Source organism: Macrosteles quadrilineatus, unplaced genomic scaffold (genome assembly GCF_028750875.1).
Source record: "Macrosteles quadrilineatus isolate MER2022 unplaced genomic scaffold, UCM_ALF_1.0 Scaffold_2__2_contigs__length_208266976, whole genome shotgun sequence".
NCBI lineage: Eukaryota > Metazoa > Arthropoda > Insecta > Hemiptera > Cicadellidae > Macrosteles > Macrosteles quadrilineatus.
This window is the reverse complement of record NW_026542595.1, coordinates 119,646,092-119,669,566: the sequence shown is the minus strand read 5'-3', so window position 1 is coordinate 119,669,566 and position 23,475 is coordinate 119,646,092. Positions and strand designations below refer to the sequence as shown.

Sequence of the window (23,475 nt, the reverse complement as noted above, 5' to 3'; positions counted from 1 at the left end):
TCTTACTGACTATTAACATTTTACAAAAAAAGTTTTACCCTCCCTGATGCAGCAAACCTAAGTACCTGTTAAAATAATTCTATTTAAATAGGAAATAAATGTTAAATTTTTAAGTAGACATTTTAGTGTAAATCCAATCAGACATATGGAAATTCGCTTAGTCTGCAGGTTTGCTGCGGCGGGGGTATTATTTTTTACACTCATCTTAGTTGTAAGAGATTTGCGTATCTTATTTCTCAGGCCGGCAGTAGCCTACACCTTTTAGTTTATTTATCTAAAGTGGTTTTATTTTATTTTATTTAAAAGTATTTTATCTAGTTATTTTGAAGCCAAGATGTTCATTGGCATATTAGCGCTGACTCTGACTCATTTAATTTTGTTACTTTATTATTGCGTGTTGCGACATTTTAGTTCACTGCGAGAATATTATTTTTAGTTTTTATTTGAGAAGCGGTTCCTTTTGTTAGGCCTAGAAGCTGGTCAAGTATTTTAGTTCATTCAGTAAGCAGCGTATTTAGTGCCGACTTATTCCTAGTCAGTGCGTCGTTGTGCTGACATACAACTATAGTGTACCCGTGCGTGTAGGACGACGAAGGTATATTTACAAGATTGAGAAGCAGTTAGCGAGCGACGGGGGCTGTTAGCTAGAACCCTGGACTACTCTCGAGCTGTCCGAGCAAATCGGAGGTAAGTTTAGGATAGGTTAACCTACCCGAACTAAACACCTCACACAGTAATGCACTAAAATTATTATCACACTACTCTGTTTCCCAGACATTATTTTTGGTGAGAAAAACACGATACTTTTTAATACAAATTTGGAAAAACATAAAGAAAATAAACTGATAAATTATGCACTTAAAAATTAAATTACCGTACCCTGTTCTCACAAAACCACAATAATTTAGTATTTGACAGTTCTAATTGTGTATCACATATTTTTGTTGTTGCTTTGTTTAATTTAGCTATTATCATAAATTAAAACAAAAGGTTAATAGTGCTGCACCCTGTTGATAAACCTTGTAACTTTATAATGCTATTGAACATCATTGAACAAACTTGTTCAATTGAAACAGCTGTTAAGATTCATTAATCTATATATTTAAAAGGCAAAGCCCTCACTGACTGACTGACTCACTCACTCACTCACTCATCACTAATTCTCCCACTTCCCATTTACCTAGGAGGCTGAAATTTGGTACACTGATTCTTTAGGCATTAAATAGGAAAACTAAGTTGTATTTATTCTGATCGGACTCTCGGGCTCCGCCCCAGTGGCTCTGGAGTTTCCCATGTTAACCTTATGAGTACTCATATTTAAATGGAATTAATGAATATTAACAGCTGTGTCAATTAAACAAGTTGGTTCTGTTCTATGATGTGCAATAGCATTAAAGTTACAAGGATTACCAACAGGGTGCAGCACTATTATTTCTTTTAAATTTATGACAACAGCTAATTTGCAACCAAAAGGTGAGTGAGCGTAGCGAACAAACTTCAACCTGGAGGCGAGTTAGCGTAGCGAACGAGCTAACCTGAAGGCAAGTGAGTGCAGTGAACGAGCTCCAACCTAGTTGAGCGTAGCGAACGAACTTCAACCAGGACGTGATTGAGCCATGCGAACGAGCTCACTTATGAAGTAAAACTGGGCAAAGTCCGCGGGTACAGCTAGTCCATATATAAATCCCAAAGTACGCACAAACTTTTGAGAAAACTAAAAGTCACACCTCCATAAACCATATACTTAAAATGTTCGTCATGACGAGAAACCTTGTGCAGAACTATCCATTATCATAAATTGCCCTTTAAGGTTGTAATTACTTTCTAAAGGGAACTTTCCATACATCTATTGTTAAAAATATTTCAGCTGTACTTATTTGTTTGTTATTCTTTCAATTTATTACCTTACTAGCTGTTGTACCAGTGCTTTGCAACGGGAAGAGGACACAAAATGGAAACATTTTAATCTTTACATCTGTTGCATATAATATAGTTACACATCCGCCAACGCTTTCAGAAACAAAATTCAACTTTTATGGGCTTAAAAAGCTTCCTGATAAATTTATTTGGACTTTGAGTTACTGCGACTCGCACTCTTTCAACATTTGCTGGTGTACGGTACAAAGAGTTTTGCGGCAACCACTGATAACATTTAGAGTTAAGCTGTTATTCTAAATAATTTTACACAGTTTCCCATTGTTTTCGGGGACCTCATGATACCTTTTGGATGAATTTGAATGGAGGGTGTTTTTGGCATCTGGGGATTTTAAAAAGAAAAAGTAAATCAGTCCCGGATCTAAGTCTTACAATGAGAACTATGGTAATAGCTTATTCCCTATGGGAAATTAGCTAAAAAGATGATATGAAATGTAAAAGAAAATGGTTGAAATTTTTAAAGTATTGTTGAAGTTGTTAATTAAAATAGTAATGGAAAACAGAGTTTGAGACATCCTACTGTCCATAGAGAGCTCTTTTCAGGGCATTGCGATATTTGTAGCAAAACCCTTATACAACTTGAAACAAGAATAGCCTGTAAAATATAGTTTGTTACTGCTGATACCAAGGGTCACTCTCTTACTACAGTCACATACAAATTAAACAAGATATTTGAAATTATTTATTTTATGGCATAATACAAAAGCTTCTTTAATCTTTGCTATAGTTTGTTGGAACTATGCAGGCGTCTTAATAGAGTTGTACTTGTACAGAAGATCCTTACTTAATCACACCTTAGAAGAAAAAAAGGTTTATCTGCCTTGAATTTCAAGGCTGATTGGTTTAACCAACCTTTTCTAGAAACCTCAGGACTTCAGTTTCCATCCTTATTGCAAAGATATAATCTTTTCTATGCCGGTCTAGTTTTGCTATAAACCACACAAGAAATTCACTCGTGGAAAGAAAAACAAAAATAACTTTTCTTTCTAAGCATATTTTTAGCATGATTATGTGTGTGATTAATTGTGTAATATCTATATACCTTACAAGTGTCGTAAGAGTGTTTTTACATCACGCTCTTGCGTAACATGTAACGTACAAGATTTTACCTGACCCGACAATATACAGGGGGTTACGTACAATATTTTTCATTATCCATTTCACTCATCTTCTAACAGTAACGCTACACACAAAAGCTAGGTTAGGAAAATTCTTTAAATCATAACAATAAAATTCAAACACACAGCTGATTTCTAGCGTTGAACGTGAGTTTTTGAAACTTTACTCCACTCGTGAAGTAAAGAAGTTGTTTACATCAGGTTTGGGATAGGGAAGTTTAACATGGCGGGTTGGGTAAAATATTTAATTTAAATTTTAAATGATATATGTGAGTTCCACCTATGAATAGAGTAAAAATAATCAGTGTGGTTAAAATTTAATTGTGTTTGGTTTTCCAATAAACTATTCCTAGGTACTGTCTTTCTACTTAGTTGATTGCACAGTAAGTACACAATTACTTTGCATACTTTCAATGTTGCTTTAATACAAAATATCATATTGTATCTTATCAATAAAATTACAGGTTGCAGCACGGTTTAAATAATTTGAACAAGTTAAATGGAATGGCTAAAGCAGTATCTTTATTTGAAGTAGTCCAAAAGAGGCTTGTAAACACATACCTTTGCCCTTTCTGATTTTTTTGAAGAACATTCACAGTTTGGTACCATGTACAAGTTTTTCAATTTGAAACGATCCCTTTGGAGAATAGTTTTAGTCAAAACTGATACAGCTTTAGAAAATTTTGCTGAAGGAGTCATCACAACAACAAAATCCTTTATGTTTTCAGCTGAAAATAGTTAGAATAAAGATTACCTCTTGATTAGAATTTTACATGTTGGCTCTAAACATACGAATAAAAAGAATAGTGTTGGAGTTTGGAGGACATATTTTATCTTATTATATTCCAGAATAAACACGGTTTTTAACTCAAATTGTAATTTAACTTAACCTAAACCTGGCTTAACCTTAGTAAACCTGGATAACTAGATAAGGTATTAGGAAATGGTAAGAGAATGTTATTTTGAATGATGATTCACTTACAAAAATTATTTTTATGAATACGAGCTGTTGGCCCGTTCTACGTTCAGGAATCGGGTAGCCCATTAAAACTGTATATAGTTAGGCCTATATTAATATTTATATTCCTAATTCAAGCATAGTTTTAGCAGTTCAAAACTTACTGTAAAGAAAAAAGCTGAGAAGATGAATTAAGACATGTGATCATTGTTATTTCCCAATCTTTCCTAAAAAAATTCTTTTTTTTTCTTTTTCACAAGCTTTCAAAAGAAAGCTTGTGAGCTTCGATTGGTATACAGCAATGGTTATAGAATCTTACTTATTTCGTATAATCAATGACAAAATCACAGAGTAAATAAACTAACCTCATAGTTCTATAGAATATGGAATATTTTTATATTCAACCAGCTGTTAGTTTTAACTACCCCTACACTAAAAACCCCTATATTGCACTAAAACAAACAAAAGATTTTAAGCTTGCTCAAAAAAATAAATTAGATAATCTAATATTTTACTATTTATGTTTAAATAATCTGTAATTCTCTTACCGAATAAATGAACGTATCAATGATTATAGCATTGCACATAGTATAAATAAGTCAACCCTACGTATGTAATTTTATTTTTATACTGTATTTGTATACTGAGTACTGAATTTGTGTTGCGAACGCTGAATGTTTACAGCTGTTACGTTAAGCAAATTTAATGGTATTAATAGCAAAAGCTATTCTAGAATGTTTACGTCGGCTACTAGACTTTTTAAAAATTAAAACTTAATTTCTAAAAAAAACTGGGACCCTAAACTAAAATTATGGCTTCAATATTCCCTAGTTCTTAAAATTATCTTTCTTTCAACACAAAAATAATGAAAATCTGTCAAGTGGTTGATTCAGAATCATGAAATAAAAAAACCCTGTCACGTTTTAATATTATAGATGGTTTTAGTTTTTTAATGAGTAAAAACAGACCCCTTATAAACAAAAAATGGTCCTATGTTTTAAGTCAATTTATAATGATAGTGATTTTTTGATGGGTATTAATGAACTATTGTAGACACTTTCCAGCAAAATTAGAAAAACAAAAGTTCAAAAGTTTTCACAACATTTTGGAATTTGGAACTTTATTTTTTTAACCTGATAAAAGATTTTACATCCCAAAATGTTGTGAAGACATACATTGTTAGTTATCATGATAGAAAATGTCTGCAATAGTCCCATGGTTAGTAAATCTATTTACATAATCATTTATTTTTATTTGTATACAGAAGTAAATTAATAAAATAACACGGAAACACGAGACTACTTAAAATTTTTCTGACCTGATGATCTGCTCCATCCGAAGCACAAAACAGCTGTAGTCATAACAAACTACAAAGGATCGTTTCGACATTAAAAAGGTAATATAAACCACACTATAGTCAATTCAGACGATCCAGAGGCCATTTCATAATGAAATCTCAAATCTGTTTGGTATTTTTTTTTACTTACCAAACATAAAGTCATCTGAACACATGTATTGTATTTCTAACACTCCTGGTAACAATTTGAGCCATTTTACATGCACCTTTGCAGCTTCATCTAGAAATAAAAATGAAATCAATTAAATCATGTTGTATTCATATAAAAATGTTAAAAAATAAATTGGTCAAGTTTAAATTTTTTTTAGGAAGTTGAAAATGTTCGGTGAACCACTTTAGAGTATCTTGGCTTTTTGCTAATTTACTGTACCTAACTAAGCATAAAGGGAGCTATTTATAGCGTTTCTATGATTTTGGATCTAGTCTTCATTTTGTTTCACCTAAAATTTTTTTGTGAACAAGACAAGATCTTGACTATTTCCTGCGACCACAGGGACATGCAACATCCTCATTGACAACATTGCAACATTGTCTTCCATGACCTAAAGAGAACAACGCAATGTCGTTAATAAATGAACGCTCAGCTATTGTCTGTAGCGTATTACATACCTAATAGGCGCACGGTAGACACGTGCGTAGGGCAAGAGGCAATTGGCTTTTTTGTTGAAGATCAATTCTAATGTCCAAGGAAATAATGTTTCAATCTATTTGAATTTGGAACTGATGGTATTATTTCATATGTTTAATAATCTTAATAGTGATTTTTCCAATGTTGTAAATAGTTGGTCTCAGTCTCCCATTTTTGTACGTAAATTAAAATCATTCTCCAAGTCAAAAGTTTCCCTCTAATTTATCCCTTCCTACTGTAGAGTATAACTTTTTTTGGGGGGGAGGGCTTAAAAAAATTGTAAAATAATATAATTATGGTGGTTGTGTTTGCATGTGAGGTAGCCCTACGGCCGAGAGCCGACCCCAATTGCAGCTGCCCTGCGCAGAGCCTGCAGCCATAACCTACCAGCTATACAGTACACAGCCTACCCAGCCCCACCACCATACAAGCAAGTGACGGTAACTGCTGCATGTAGGGGTAGACCTTTTTCAAATGTTCGATGATTAAACACACTTAGACTATGGACTTAAAACTACCAAATGAAGCTCAACAACTATAAATTAGTGCTTCTCACTCACAGTAAGTTTGCAATAAATAAATATATTTTATTTTTATTTTAACAACCGTTAAAACTCAAAGAAATTGAGAATTGGAAAATGAAAAAGTAAGTGATGTTGATTTTTTTTCTTTCTTTTCGATCAGGAAAGTTTTGTCAGCGGCATAAGGTTAAGAGCTTGAGTTTCATCATAACATATATATTTTAGAAAAATTCATTATGAATGGTTTGAAAATAAATCAGGTAGCAAATTTTGTTTCTTGCCGACGCTCGTGAACTGTCTACACGTCACTTACTGCAGGCCTACACAAACAAGAATTTATCGATAAACTAGATGCTTTTATCACCATATATTTGTTTTAATGTGTTCTATATTTATTTATTAACGAAAAAGTAAATCAGTCCCGGGTCCAGGTCTTACCATGAGTACTACGGTAATAGTTTATCTGAAATTCGCTAAAATCTCATGGTTTCCTTCTGTGTGTGTCTATCTATTTATACACAAAACTTATACATTTATAATATGAGTGATATTGACTAAACAGCAAAATCAAAACCAGAAAGTAAAACTAAATCATTATTGGTGCGTATAGCAACATGAGTTAAAGTCGAATAGATTACAGAAAGGACTGGCCTTTGAAAAGGTAGGGGATGCGACGTTGCCACGTCGTTCTTGTCTGGTGAGCTGACTTTCACCTAGAGCCCGGCAACCCCCTTACTGTATCTTACCACTTGTAGGGTAGTTCGGTTCAACACTACAAATTAATAATTTATTTTTGTTCTTGGTTGTATTGGTTAATATTGTTATATTTTTATATAGTACTAGAAAAAATTTTCTATTTTTTCTAGTAATCGTGATATACTACTATAGGTGAAACCCGTCGAAATCGACAGACACTTTCAAGGCTTACGCTAATTCATCTAACTGCAATAACTGTGTGAAATTATCAAAATGTTGAACATTTAGCTTTGTTTAATGATTAATAAATAATAGTAAAAACAATAATGACTATTGCGTGAGTTACAAAATATGGTTGATTATATAATGACTAAACTGATCCCAGTACGTCATGGGAGTTATGTTAACTGTTTCATCTCATTTTTAAGAACCTTAAGATAGTATCAAAATCGTATTGGCGAATCTTTTATGGTTAACACTTACGTGATTTCATCAGTGCAAGGCAGATTAAATCCATGTTTTTATTTGAGAAAAATATCTGTTTGTTGAGAAGACACGTTCTTACTTCAAAGTGAGGTCTACCTTTAAGCTGTGTAAGTTTGATTTTTTACTTCTTCACGTCGGTCATCATACGACAAGTCTTCAGTGCCAATCAATTAACCTCTAGAATAATTTTGAGAAATTTTGCCGTAAGGGTTGCTGTTAAAGCTGGAATTCCTTGACATCCCCGGATGTCAGTTGTCTCAGCCTTACCAATTACATGAAGTTGTCAATTAAATAAATACGAGGTGTTGGCCCGTCCCAAGATGCATGGAGTAAAAGAGGGGCCAGACAGAGCGGACTGCGCGCGATGACGTCACTGCAGTCCCGGCCGCGGCTGCCTCGCCGCTAGATACATGCTAAACGCACAAACCTTACTTTTTCAGACACGATTTAAGCTGGTTTGGATGAGGTATTTCCTGTTATGACACAAATATCTTTGTCTACTAAATAATGATTTTTATGATTTTGAACTAACATGAATTGTGAACAGTTTGACAATAGTAAATAACCAATTAGGCCTGTATGTTGCATAGAAAGCAATGAAATGCACTAGGTCAAAAAGTTGCCTGTTTAAAAGTTACTTCAACTGCTTTTTGGTGTTAGTTATAAATGAAACGCCATCCTTTTTCATTTTTAATTTCTTCTTTTTCTATTTAATGTTAAACTTATTTGGGTTTGTTGATACAATATATAGTATGGAATACAAAATTCATCCCATACATTATTATGGTTCGATTATTTGCTACACAATTGTCTTTAAAATGGCTCAAACAGCTACCAGATACAGTTAAAAAAATATATAAACATAAAATTAATAAATTTAAATTTAATCAATAAATTACCTTAACAGTTAATAACATTTTTTTTTTTTTATGATATAACCCAGTTACAAGAACAGTTTTAATCAATTAATTACCTTTTTGGTTTTTCTTGCCTTGAAGTTCTTGTTGGTTTTTGATACCTGATGCGCATTTCGCCACAGGTTGTGGCATCTTCAGAGTTCACTATCCTACACTTACATTCTAATATATACACAGTTTATATACACAAGAGTCACTGTACGGGTTCACACCCAGTCAAAAACCACAGCCAAAATACAGGAAAGCTACCAAATCTATAAACAAGTTACCGAATCTGGACCTGACAGCCTACTTAACATAAAAGAAGACTTCAATAACTCCATAATTTTTAAGACCATGTACGAAATAGAAACCAACCGATTTGGCAACCCCGCAGAAACTAGACAACGTCGCAGATACAACAATTCTGAGAATTCCACACCCCAACCCGTCCATCCACCAGGCACTCTTTCTGTCAGTCTAACAACGATCCCGGCACAAGTAAACACCCCGCGCTCGCAACACACACCCGCCGCGCCGCGAGTGTAAACGCTACCATGTGAACCCGTACAGTGACTCTTGTGTATATAAACTGTGTATATATTAGAATGTAAGTGTAGGATAGTGAACTCTGAAGATGCCACAACCTGTGGCGAAATGCGCATCAGGTATCAAAAACCAACAAGAACTTCAAGGCAAGAAAAACCAAAAAGGTAATTAATTAGTTAATAACAGTAAATTTGTATGACCAAACCATTTGTAGAGCAGTCCTAAAAATCTTCTAAAATATTGCTCAGCTTATTGTTTGATACATGAAACATTACTCATTTGAGATGGGGACACCATCTATGAGCGTATTTTAACCTAAATATGAGTGAAGGGTGGGTGTAGAATGGAGTGAGATTGCAAAGACTGAGTGCGAGGCACAACTTGGCAACAGTGGACAGTTTTCTGAAAGCTGATTGGATGCCGCTTGCCCTCACCCCACCCGACTCGAACTGGTTTCGGTCCTATTCTGTAATCTATTCGACCATATGTTAAACGGCAGTCATGCACTCTGCCTTTACAAACGGTCTCCCAGCTGTTGGAAGCTAATTTCTGTGCCTGTAAAAGCCAATATATAAATATTGCAAAGGGGCGTTACTATTAGTTAGTCGTGTATAGGGTGCTCTCAGGGTAAAAAAAAGCCTGGCTATAGGCAATTAATTAGTCCAAACTTCCCGACTACATATAAAATTCAAGTTTAATTCACAGGCTTTTGGTTACAATTCTCAGTTCGGCCAGTTCTTAGGCTAGCCTGGTATTTCAGAACACATAGCTTTATTTTTGTTTTAAATTTAAATAAAGTCAAATTTCTGCCCAATAGTAGTAGGGTTTGGATTAGCAGACCTCTGGTACTGTATTGTATGCAGTCTTAGAACTTACTTACCTTTGCCATAAGAATATTGGTAGACATAATGATCCGGTGTCACTTCATACAGTTCAGACAGTTTAGCATAACCTTTGCCAGAGCCACTGAAACACAAATTTACAAACCATTATAAAGTTTCTCCCAGTGCAACAGTATTATCATACTAATAAAGCTCAAATAAATTAAATAATCTATAGGCCTACTATTATATACAAATAATTATACCCACACCGCAGCAAACCTGCAGACTAAGTGAATTTCCATATGCCTGATTGGATTTACATTAAAATGTCTCCTCAAAAATATCACATTTATTCCCTATTTAAATAGCACTAGTTTAATGAGTACTTAGGTTTGCTGCAACAGGGAGGGTAAAGAAGTGTTTTTTTTTCAAACTCACTGAACTGGAATGATCATGTAAATTACCTTAGTAGAAAATTATCAAGGTCAGTTTTTATATTAAGAATATTTGGTAAAGTATGTTCTATCTTTGATTATTATCCAATAGTAAATGGTTCTATTGAAACTTAATGTAGCCTACTGTATCGAAATATGGGGATACACTAACAAAACAAACATAAATCAAAAAATCAACTTCTAGCCATTCAACAAAAAGCTTTGAGATGGCGGGACTGAGCTTTGGGGAATCTTGTGAGGAAACTTTCAAAAATCTTGAGATTCTTACCGTTCCTTGCATAATCATTTACAGAGTTTTAATATATTTCAAAGCTAATATCTTTAAAACAACAAATAAACAATTTCACTCATATGACCGTGACCATTAGGCGCATAGTAACGCTTCAATATACTAAATTATTTCTCTACAATATGGTTTACACCCTATTTATTCAAACGAGTTCGCGAACAAAGTGATCGGACTACGGGTGTTTATGGGGGATTTTATGGGGTAACAATTAGTTTTTATCGTACTAACGGACAGACAAATATAAATATATATTTGAATTCGAATGGATGTTGTTTTTGGCCTCTAGGGACCTCAAAACGAAAAAGTAAATCAGTCCCGGGTCCAGGTCTTACCATGAGTACTACGGTAATAGTTTATCTGAAATTCAATAAAATCTCATGGTTTCCTTCTGTGTGTGTCTATTTATTGACAAAGTTGAAATCTTAAGTTTGGTTGAATTGGCAAACATTGGAAACTTTCTAGAGCAATTTCATGATGGAATGGCCTCTAGATCTGACCTCTCCTGGAACGACCACGTCATACACAGACTAACCAAGAAACTTGCATCTGTGATTATTTCAATCATGGTTGAAACTTGTAACAAATAGGATGAAAAGGATAGGAGGTCTGGAAACGGCTAAGACAGCATACTATGCTGTATTAGAATAACATATAAGACAGCTGCAGGGAAGCATTTAAATCCCTTAAGCTCCTAACAGTGATAGCACTCTCCATCCATGGAGTTGTCCGGTACAAAAAAAATTTACCTTTCCAGAAATGAGAATTTTCATTCCTACTACACCAGAAGAGCAGCCGACTACAGCCTACCAATCCACCACACTACACAATACAGCATAAAACCCTCTTATATTGGCCGTAAAATCATCAACTCTCTTCCAAACAACCCGAAGAACACAACGGGAAACCAACTCAAACAGAAACTCTGGGACTGGCTTGTGGACCGACCGGTGTACTCCCTTAAGAGATTTTTTGATCAATTATGAACTTTCAATACAATGAAAATGTAAACTGTCAAACAATTTAAATGTTAAATATTCTGGAATTTTGTGACGCCATTGTATTTTTTAACGAAATTACAAATAAAGGAAATTGTCTATTTACTATTATCTATTTCCTATGACATCTCAATGTAAACAAGCAGAACTGTCAAATTGATTTTATTTTCCAATGCTGCCACACAGCTTGCTTAAAACCTACAAAATATAATACTCAGCAATAGTAGGAAAATTCTTTGATTTAGGCCTACATAATATGAATAATGTAGGTGGTTAGTTTACAATTTGCAAGTAGGCTGTATCATGCATTTGGATTAGGCCATAAAATATAGATTTTTTTCTTCTAAAGAAAGAACTTAAAATGCACATTCAAAAGTCAAATGTAAAATGTAGGGTACTGTTTGAACCTCACGTGTTCCATAAAACCCTTAAAGTAGGCTATATTAAAGGGAAATAAGATACAGTTGTAATACAAACTATTTGATCGATAACTTTTTAATAACTTTTTTTTTTAAGTGCAGTGGTAGAGCATTTATGTAGATGTATTTTCATTTTATACTGTAAATTTAAAGAACAAAATTTCCAAAAACGCGTCCTCCCCTATTGCAAAGCACAAGTTTAACTGCAATAAGCACATTACACTTATACACAAACCCTGTTAAAGAATGAATAAGAACAAAAAATACCACCTTACCATCTTTTATCTACATTTATGTTGTATTGGCCTGTTAAAAAGTGAAATTAAGTCGTTTTTCAGTGTCGTTATTCAGTTAAATATTAACAATTCAAGCAAGTTTATTATTTTAAAAAGTGAACAAACATAACCTAAAACATACCTGGAAATTGTACAGTAAGGACAATTAAAGTAATTTCGATTTAACTTTTAAAATTGAGTTTTAAAATAGTCAGTATTTCTGACTATTGGATTGACTATAAAATAGAATGATTACCTTATTCAACCACAGTTGTTGGTATGATGACTAGTTTTCCTTCCTGAGAATAATTAGATCAGGTCATTGTGTATGTAACCACATCATCAATGTATTAATGGTATGTCATTAGATGCTTTAAAAAAATGTCACAATCACAATAATTGAAACTTGTCATGTTGATAAAAATACAGTAGTTAAGATGGAATAAAAACTGCACAGAGTGGGCCAGAACTGTCTTCTCACTGCCACTGTCTAAATAAAACTGAACTGACTACTGACTGAATGAATGAGTGAATGAATGAATAATGAATGATTATTGAATGAATCATTGAATCATGATGTTTCAGTTTGTCTTCACTCCAGTGCCACCTGTATTTCAGTTTGTTTAGTTCTTCTTACTTTATACTTCTTTAATTTATAACTTGTCAATATATGTATCAAAAATAATATTTGACTAGAAAGAAGTCTGATCATTTAAAATGTTACATGGGTCGTGTTAGCTTTGTAGATGATGAATTCTTGATCAATTCAACATCAAGCTTGAAACTTTTTGGTAATACTTCAACTGTTTCCATGTTGTTATAAATACATTTATAGTTGTGTGATTCCTACATTAAAAGTTCAACATAACTAGATAGATGATGTTGTAATATTTTTAGGTAACTTTTTTTGCATTAAAAGTTTTTTAAATCTTTGTTTGAAAGATCTTCCAGTTTGGCCGATGTAGTACTTTGGACAGTCGTCAGTTAATTCTATAAATTACTGATTTTTCATAGTTGTTTATTGTGTCAACAGGTTTGGGGTGAAAAAACTTTTGAAGTGAAATGAAATGAAAAATTATTTTTTTAAAGAAGCAAAATTAGGGCCTCATGGCCCTTTCTTACACTTAACCTGACATAAGTGTGAAAAAAATATTTTAACAATAAAATCTGTTTACAATGGATCAAAATAGAAATCATAAATACAGAAACTTAAAAAAAAAAAATGTGTACACTTTAAATTTTACAAACACTCATATTAACACACACACACCAACATGGAACGGGCAACGCTTACAGGTCAGTGGAAAATCCTTCTACAACCGGAAGACTTTGAAAAATGAATCTGCCAAAACGGTCTTTTTCAAGGCCATTAGTAACGATCTCGATTAATATCAAGGGAATATCCTGTCTGATATGTGCAAGACGCTTGAATGCGACTTCCTCCTTGTGCAAGAAACACACCGGGGCCTTTTAAAACCTAGACCCAACATGGAGGGAATGAGACTGATTCTAGAGAGACCTCATGACCAATATGGTTGTGCTGTTTTTGCCAGGCCATACATTGACATCACCTCAGCTTCGCTGACTGAGAGAAACAATACTGAGATACTAACGGTCAGGACACCACAGTACAGTGACACCTCTTTGTATAAGCCTCCCCTCCCGAATGTCAGTATGTATTTACAGAGCCCGATAGTCTATGCTATGATATGAGCTCTCATTAATTTCGTCTTGGGGGATTTTAATTGTCAGAGCATTGCTTGGGGATACAAAGAGACAAGTGAAAATGGGACAAGTTTTAAACCTGACCCAGCACATTGAGGATGGGTTTGAGAGAAAACAGATCACGGGTGTCGCTTTTGTAGATTTAACAGCTGCCTACAATACCGTAAACCATCGAAGACTCCTGGGAAAAGTGTACAGCATTACTAAAGACTATCAGCTGACTTCAATGATAAGCACTTTTCTTCATAACAGGCGGTTTTTCGTGTCCCTTCAAGGCAAGATAAGTAGATGGAGGAATCAAAGAAATGGATTGCCTCAAGGTAGCGTCTTAGCTCCAGCTATTTATAACATATACACTAACGACCAAACGTTGCCAAACGCTACACGTCAGTAGGCCTATATATATGCCGATGATACGGCGGTGGCGGCACAAGGTAGAAGTTTTGAAGAGGTGGAACAGAAGCTGACTATGGCTCTTAATGAACTTTCCCAGTACTATGTTGCAAATCGAAATCATCACCTCAAGCCGAACCCTGCTAAGACCCAAGTTTGTGCCTTTCACCTAAACAATAGAGAAGCAGGCCGTGAGTTGAATGTGAGGTGGCGGGGAGACCGTCTTCCAGCATTGTCCTACACCCAAATATCTTGGTGTCATACTGGACCACACACTGACATTGAAGACACATTGTATTGCGACAAGAGGTAAAGTCTCAGCGAGGAATAATATCATCAAGAAGCTCACCAGCAGATGCTGGGGTGCTAACCCTAATGTCCTCAGAACCTCAGCTTTAGTGCTCAGTGTGTCGGCTGCGGAGTACGCTGCACCAGGATGGAATGCATCGTCACATGCAAAAAAGGTTGACATTGCAGTCAATGACATGGCTCGGATTGTAACTGGGTGTCTGAAACCAACCCCAGTACACAAACTCTATCCTATCATAGGAATCGCCCTCCATCAATCCGAGGTGATGTCGCTGCCGACGCAGAAAGGACTAAGCAAGAGACAGACCCTCGTCACCCATTACACGGCCACCAACCTGCAGAGCGACGGCTTTGGTCCAGAAAGAGTTTTTTATTACGGACACAAGTCCTGGATGGTTCACTCTCAAGCAATCGGGTGGCAAGGTGGGAGGCCACGTTCACTAACCTCCCATACCAGCCAGGGAGGAACTGGCTCCTGGTGGAGGCCTGCATTACACAGTGTGGAAGACAATAAATCGAATCAGGGTCGAGGTACCAAAATGCAAGAAAAACATGCAGAAATGGGGTCTCTTACCAGACTAAAAAAACATCTTGTGTGCGTGTGGTGCTGTTCAGGATCCTGGACATCTGCTGATCTGTCCACGCCTACACCAGTCTTGCACATTAGATGATATTTTACAAGCGAATGACAAAGCCATATCGGTAGCTAATTTTTGAAAGGCGAAGTCTGATTTCCGGACACGGAAAGTATAAGTAAGTACACACACACCTCTCAGCGATCAACCACGAGTTTGTACTCCATCCAAAGCCCCTAGTACAAACCATCCATCGCTATACGTTCAAAAAACAGATGTTTTAGTACTGCTACAAACCGGGAACGACTATCAAGGGATTTAATAGCTAAAGGGAGATCGTTCCAAAGTCGGCAAGCAGTTACAAACGCTGTGTCGTAAACTGCCTTTCTATGAAGAGGCATACACAAAGTTAATGATGCATAGCGTGAATATCCAACACTTTCTTCAGCTACAAAACTTGAAATCCTCTACAAAATATTGTAGAAAATTGGTTTTTAATATTGAATAGGTTAGCAAAAGAATTTTGATTGATCTCAGGTCACAAACCTTGAATATTGCAAATTTCAAACAGCACAAAGTAATGACTAACTTTACAATTGAATTTCAATTACTGAAATTACATATAAAATACAGAACACATTTTTAGGATTAACAATTGACCAAAATTTAAACTGGAAAACAAACATAACTTAACAATACTTGGCAATAAACTGAATTCGGCTTACATTTCCAAATGCTGGTGTTGAGAGATAGAACTGATTTGGAAACTAGATTAATGGTTTATTTTTTCTATATTTATTCCATAATGAGAAATATTATGGAATATGGAAATATGGGGTTCATCGGCTGATTGGAGAAAAATATTCAAATTAAAAAATTGTTTGTCATATTATGACATTTTTGTGGCCACAAGTCTCATGTAAGCCAAGCTTAAACATTTAGGATTATTGAGCCTTCCCTCTCTTTATATATTCAAGCTGATATAAGAATTTCAATGATAATTTTTTTTCCTTATGGTTTCTACAGCGACATTTGAATATATATTAAGTGATGACTTACAATTTCCAATGAAACTTTTGATGGAATATGACGAACGGAGGTTGAGTGGATGTGTCAAGCTCGGTCCACCGAGACGACCACAGACACGTACATTTGGGCTCAGACTTTGTTACGATGTTGACAAACTGTTTCCCTTTCCACTGAGCACAGAAAGTAGATTATGTAATATTTTTAAGGTAGGTATTTACATGTAAAACATGTTTTATGAAATTCACAGTATGTAATAAATAATGTGGACAGACAGAAAAAGTAAAGTCATCGCAATATATGCTTAATCATAGGTGTAACTCACAAAGAATACACCCATCATGTTAACTTCAGGGTTGTACTGTACCCCTACTATATGTCAAACTTCAACTCACTAAACTTGCGCAGCAATATACAAATATTTGATCTACTGTGTTTTGTCCTGGCTGAATAACGACCAAGACTGCTCGGCCTTTGATCAGACCTACAATTTACTGGACTAACAACACTGGTTAACACACCTTAACCTACCTGTACCTGCAAACCTTACCACCAAGTTGCAGTGTAAAATGAAGCTTGGAGTAAATTTATCTGAATTAATTATGCTTGCATCGATTTGTAAGTCAAGGTTTTGTTGTGTCACAAAATGACCATAAAGTGGTAAAAAACACTTAACTGCTTCTTTTCAAAAAATATTTTAATTTATTTTGATTTTTTTAAACTTTTCTCCACTGGGTAGTGTTTTGTGAGTAAAGTTATGTGATCATTAACAAATACAGAGACTATTTTTTTACAGAGTCAATACTTACATCCTTGTTTCTGACAACAATGCCAGTTTCAATATTAAGTAATCTAGCCTTGCATGCTGCAAACTTGAGCGGTGAGTGTTTCCGACGATGAGCGAATGCCAAGGTAAGACAACATACCAGTAGTACTAGTATCTTCATACTCTGTGTGATAAGTTACAGAATTTAATTAAATTTAGATAGGGTTCTGTAATAAGGCTTTATCTTTGGTATAGGCTTTTTTTGTCACAGCAGCCTCCTCTCAATACAAAACCACTATGTGGCGCTATGTGGCAACGCCGCATTACCGGGCCACCAAGACAGCTTAAGCTATAATTCATATAGAGAGTCCTGTACAATGTTTAAGATTACTCGTTTGTTATTACAGTTATTTCTATGGCAATAGATCAGCGTTGCCACATTGTTGGCCATGGCCTTAAATAAACAGATTTGCCAAATTCAATCTTACTATATATAATACTAGCAGAGAACCCGTCCTTCGTACGGGGTTGGCATCAAGTATAAAATGCTTATTGCAGTTATACTCAAGTTTTGCGTTTGCAATGGGGGAGGACACAGTTTGATAAAATTTCCTTCTTTAAATTTACTGTATACTATGGTATTACACATCTACCATAGCCATAATGTTCTACCACTTCTCTTCTCCTAAACAATAGAGAAAAGAGAATTATTAAAAATCCGCAAAATATCACAAATCAGGAAATTAAAAACATAAACATGCCTGTAAACAATCCTACTTTGACAGTTCTCATTGCGTATCACAGTTTTTTTGTTTCATAAATGAAAAAAAAAATAATAGTGCTGCACCCTGTTGCACTTATAACTTTACTTATAACTGTTGCTTGTGTGCATCTTATAAATTTTTAATGCTTTTTCATATCATAGAACCAACTTTTTTAGTTGAAACAGCTGACTAAATTCTTTAATCTATATAATTAATACGCTACATGAAACTTTGTCGGTTGAACTCCTCCGCCATTTCTAAACCGATTTTATCCATTGATGTCTCATTGGAAAGAGCGTGTCCCGTAGATTTGCAAACTGGCCTTACATTTTTTTTTAAAGTCCCTTGGGCTCTACCCCAGTGGCTTTTAAAGTTCCCATGTTATCCTTATGAAGAAGATAATTGTTTACTTTTTGATCAGCTGTATAATTGAATCGCTTTTATTTATTTTTGAATTCAACGAAACGGACGTTTACTGATTTTGTTGAAATTAAATATTTGCTACTCTAATTTACAATGTAAAAAATCGAGAAAGCCTGGGCAATTTGATATATTTTACCTCCTATATAATGAAGAACACCTACAATATGAAGATTCCCACAAACAATGAACAAGGATGTTAGACAAAGTGTTACTATTTTGTAGGAAACACAGACTTAACTTTATGATGATTGTCAAAGGAAAACACTCTAAGGCTGAAATTAACTGGTACAACAAGGACATTAAATATATGTTTTCATAAAAGTCAAGTGATTTTAAAATAATATGACTACATCAAAGAAACTTTAGTAAAACATTCATTGAAGGATTTGCATTATTCACATTTAAGGGAAACAAAAACAATCTGAACAACATTAGGCATTTCAATTCTGCATTTTTTCATGTATAACCATTGAGTATACATATAATTGAGTATTCGTGTATACTCAATGATATAACTTACGTTATAACAGTAACTAACCAAATTATTGCCAATTGAAGTAAATACAATTGCGATAGAGAGTTTATGCAGAAAATCAGGCAGTTCTTAAGTAATGTAAACAAAATGTTGTCGCTATAATAAAATGACTACAATTTTTAAACGTACTGGCAACAATGGGTAGTACCATGCAGACTACATTATCATTGACGAAGATCAACATGGACAACCTAATGCGGCTATAAGTGGGAAATATTTGTAGAATACACAAAAAACCAGATCAGCTTTTGAAAAATGATAAAATATTTACTAGAAATGTTGATTATGTGGAACTGTTAGACGTACGTAATCTATAAGTTGAGTCTTTTTAACTCATCGGAAATTATGACTTTTATTAGTTTTTAAATAACTACTTTACTTCTTTGATATTGCTTGATTTCGAGCAACATGTACACTAGTTCCCATTAAATATGAATACTCATAAGGTCAACATGGTGAGCTACAGAGTCACTGGGGCGGAGTCCGAAAGGATTTTTGAGATAAGAATATGCCTATATGTTAATCGGGAATGTGAGCTATCATCATGCCAAATTTCAACCCAATCCGTCCAGTAGTTAAAGCATGATTGAACTTCAAACAAACAAACAAACACACAAACTTTCACATTTATAATATTAGTAAGATTATAAATGTGAAAGTTTGTGTGTTTGTTTGAAGTTCAATCACGCATTAAATACTGGTCGGATTTGGCTAAAATTTGGTATGTTGATAGCTCACATATTAACATATAGACATATACTTATCTCAAAATTCCTTTCGAGCTCTGCCCCAGTCAGTGGCTCTGAATTTTCCCATGTTAACTTTATAAGTATTCCATATTTAAAAGGAACTAGCAGTTACCCGGTGCACGTTGCTGCGCTAAGAGCTATTATTTTAAATTGTAATTTGTTCTAGTATTAGTATTATTGGAGTTCCTTCTTTTAATGACAGTAATGTGGTGGGCTAGTGACAAATTGGAAGGCATTTTAATACCTGAGATAGCACGAACGATTATTATTCACTTGATAATTTATGTTAGATTGTGTAAGTATATAACAAAAGATAAAAATATTAAGGCATTGCCATCCCTTTTATTGTTTATAATACTTTGATACAGGTTTTTACTTTTTATGTTAACATCTAAATATATAAAAGGCAAAGCCCTCACTGACTGACTGACTCACTCACTCACTCATCACTAATTCTCCCACTTCCCATTTACCTAGGAGGCTGAAATTCGGTACACCGATTCTTTGGGCATTAAATAGGAAAACTAAGTAGTTTTTATTCTCATCGGGCTTTCGGGTTCCGCCCCAGTGGCTCTGAAGTTTCCCATGTTAACCTTATAATTTTTATATTTAAAAGGAATCAATAAATCTTAACAGCTGTTTCAATTAAACAAGTTGGTTCTGTTCTATGATGTACAATAGCATTAAAGTTACAAGGATTACCAATAGGGTGCAGCACTATTATTTTTTTTATTTATGACAACAGCTAATTTGCAACCAAAAGGTGAGTGAGCGTAGCGAACAAACTTCAACCTGGAGGCGAGTTAGCGTAGCGAACGAGCTCAAACTATAGGTGAGTGAGCGTAGCGAACGAGCTCAAACCTAAAGGTGAGTGAGCGTAGCGAACGAACTTCAACCAGGACGTGATGGAACCATGTGAATGGTTTAACTTATGAAGTTAAACGGGGCAAAGCCCGTGGGTACAGCTAGTATTTAATACAGTAGTGGAGAATTTAAACTTTGTTGAGTGCACAGGTGTGCTGCGATTGAGGTTGGACTTATCAAAAAGTATAATAGTTTTCTGTTCTGCATTCTGGGGAAACATGGTGGCACTATTTTATTTCAAATCATGACTAAGTTGGTGAAAGTAAACATCTGGTTTTAAATTATATTTATTTGTAAATATTGTAGTTCCAAAAGTCTGACATTGGATCCCTTAAAACCCTCTGGAGGGAGCCCTTTTGACGGATCTGCACCAAACTTCACACACAAACTGTCCTTGAATAACGCTTAATAATGTCTGAAAGTTTAATTACAATTTGTCGAGCGGTTTCAGAGTCCATAAGGTACATACACATATAGTTCCTCTTTTATGGATACTAGTGTACATGTTGCTCGAATTCGAGCAATAACAAAGTATTACAGCAGTTATTTAAGATTGAATAACAATCATATTTACAATAAGTTTAAAAGATCAACTCAAATATTACCGTTGTGTAACTCAGATCCTGTTTATCTTCGTTATTGATAAACCTAAAGCATTCCGGACGGTTCTCTCCTTCTCAAAATGCCTCGCTGTCCAGGCAACACAGGTCATTAATAGAGAGCCAATTGAGAACGAAAAGTCGTTTTGGGGTAGTGTTAGGGCGCATTTGTAACCTAATAGTGTCCAGGTTCAGGTTCAGACTGTGATGAGTTAAGCCTTTACGCGCCACTGTTCTGTAGCTGCGGTCGTTATCACGATTGCGCTTCCTGTCTATGTTTCGTTGTCGTTGCGTCAGAGACATTTAAAAGGAATGAACAACAAATAATAAACAAATTATAGCTACACAAAACAACGATAAATGCACAAATTTAAGTTACAATCATGCTAACACAATCCATCATAGGGACACAAAACAACGATAAATACACAAATTTAAGATACAACCATACTAACACGATCCGTCTTGGGGGTTATGTTTACACAAACTCAAATAGTAAATAAATGTACTCAATGTGTTTCATTGAATTAAAAAGTAAATAACAGCAATAAAATTATACAGCTGATCAAAATGTAAACAATTATGTTCTTCATAAGGATAACATGGGAACTTTCAAAGCCACTGGGGCAGAGCCCAAGGGACTTTTTCAAAAATGTAAGGCCAGTTTGCAAATCTACGCGACACGCTCTTTCCAATGAGACGTCAATGGATAAAATCGGTTAAGAAATGGCGGAGGAGTTCAACCGACAAACTTTCGTGTAGCGTATTAATTATATAGATAGATTAAAGGATTCAATCAGCTGTTTCAACTACACAAGTTGGTTCTATGATATTCAATAGCATTATAAAGTTTATTAACAGGGTGCAGCACTATTAACTTTTTTGAATTAATGACAACACCTAATTTGAACCAAGCAGCAAGAAAAAGCTGTGATACACAATGAGAACAATAAATTAAACGAACCAAATTTTTTTTTAACTGTGTCCTCTCCCAAAGCATGAGTATAACTGCCATAATAATTTATAAACACACACATTTGAAAACGAATGGTGTTTTTGGCCTCAAGGGACCTCAAAACAAAAAAGTAAATTGTTCAAGGGCCCAGGTCTTACCATATGACCTATGGTAATAGCTTATTCCCTATGGGATATTGGCCAAAACTAACAAGATAAATTATTTTAATAAAAAGTATAAACACTATGGAATAACTATTTTAATTCTAGATATACAACAATCATGTAATAACAACAGATATTCATTTGAAGCACATTGAGCTGATTCTGTAAATGCTTAAAATTTACTCTTGCAAACATTCCCAGGCTAGTTGTAGTTGTAATGGCAAGATATTCAATAATGACTTATTAGTAATTTTCTACAAACACCATAAATTTTTACCTTGAGCTATATCAAAGAAAATTTAGTTCTTACATGTAAATACAAAATTATATCTTTGGAAAAGCACTATAGAGGAAATAAGTTAATAATGCTAAACAAAAAATATGAAAGCGCATAACAAATACCTATTGAATATTTCAAAAAGTAAAAAAAATATAAATATAAATTACTTACATGGTTCAAAAAATAATCCACGTAACATGACTATTGCTTTCATACCACTGACGTATGGTTAGAGAAGCTTCAGGTGTCAACTATTACTTGTGTCAACAAATACGTTATTAGTGTCATGAATTTGACAAATTGTTATGAATAAGTCATAATAAAAATGAAGAGAAGTGAGTTTTATAATTTGCTAATTCAATTTTAGGAGTCCTCCAAAATGTTATCCATACAGGGTGTCCCACATAAGTTGTCTCAAATTGATTACAGAAAAACGGCTTGAGGCACAAGGATAAAATACAATTATTTCCCGCTAAATCAAACCCAAAGAATAACGTAAACAAAATGTTTTTAAATGATTTTTGAAAATTTGGAAATAGCCATTGTTTGAAAAGCAACATATGTCAAGTGGCATATCATTTTATAGGTTTTAAAATTATTAACAACTTTGTAATTTACACTTACTTTGTATCTCTTTAGTTTTTGTGTAAATACAAAAACCCTAATTTTTCTATATCATATGCATGTTATTTGGGTTTAACACTAAATGAAATGGGGCCATTAGTGTTCAAGGCAAATAATGTGCCTTTTGTTTTGACATTAATTTGCTACTGTATTTGAAGATTTTAAACAATGGCCATTTCCAAATTATCAAATTTTATTTTTTTTATTTTTATTATTTCAACAAACCGTTACTTGTAGCATATCACAGTAAAGCTAATAAATCCAAAATTATTGGTATGTGAGTCGGTGGCTCAGTCGGTAGCGTTGCAAACTTCGGGCCCAAG

The 23,475-nt window shown here is 34.5% G+C and overlaps 1 protein-coding gene across 3 annotated transcripts in view; it reads right to left on the bottom strand.

Moving 5' to 3' along the window:
- Positions 1-22,774, bottom strand: part of LOC128987185 (uncharacterized) — a 71,444-nt gene extending 48,670 nt beyond the window's left edge. For 2 of the 3 annotated variants that reach the window (XM_054407926.1, XM_054407925.1), the window contains exons 1-6: positions 22,700-22,774; positions 17,239-17,379; positions 16,463-16,602; positions 10,025-10,110; positions 5,499-5,588; positions 3,615-3,781 (exon numbers count right to left, since the gene is read on the bottom strand). In XM_054407926.1, the coding sequence (XP_054263901.1) occupies positions 3,615-3,781; positions 5,499-5,588; positions 10,025-10,110; positions 16,463-16,602; positions 17,239-17,376 (621 nt within the window). In that variant the 5' untranslated portion in view covers positions 17,377-17,379; positions 22,700-22,774. Of the gene's footprint in view, positions 1-2,820; positions 2,865-3,614; positions 3,782-5,498; positions 5,589-10,024; positions 10,111-16,462; positions 16,603-17,238; positions 17,380-22,699 lie in introns of those variants that run through there. The other variant, XM_054407927.1, reaches the window with a different exon arrangement.
- Between the last annotated feature and the right edge of the window lie 701 nt (positions 22,775-23,475).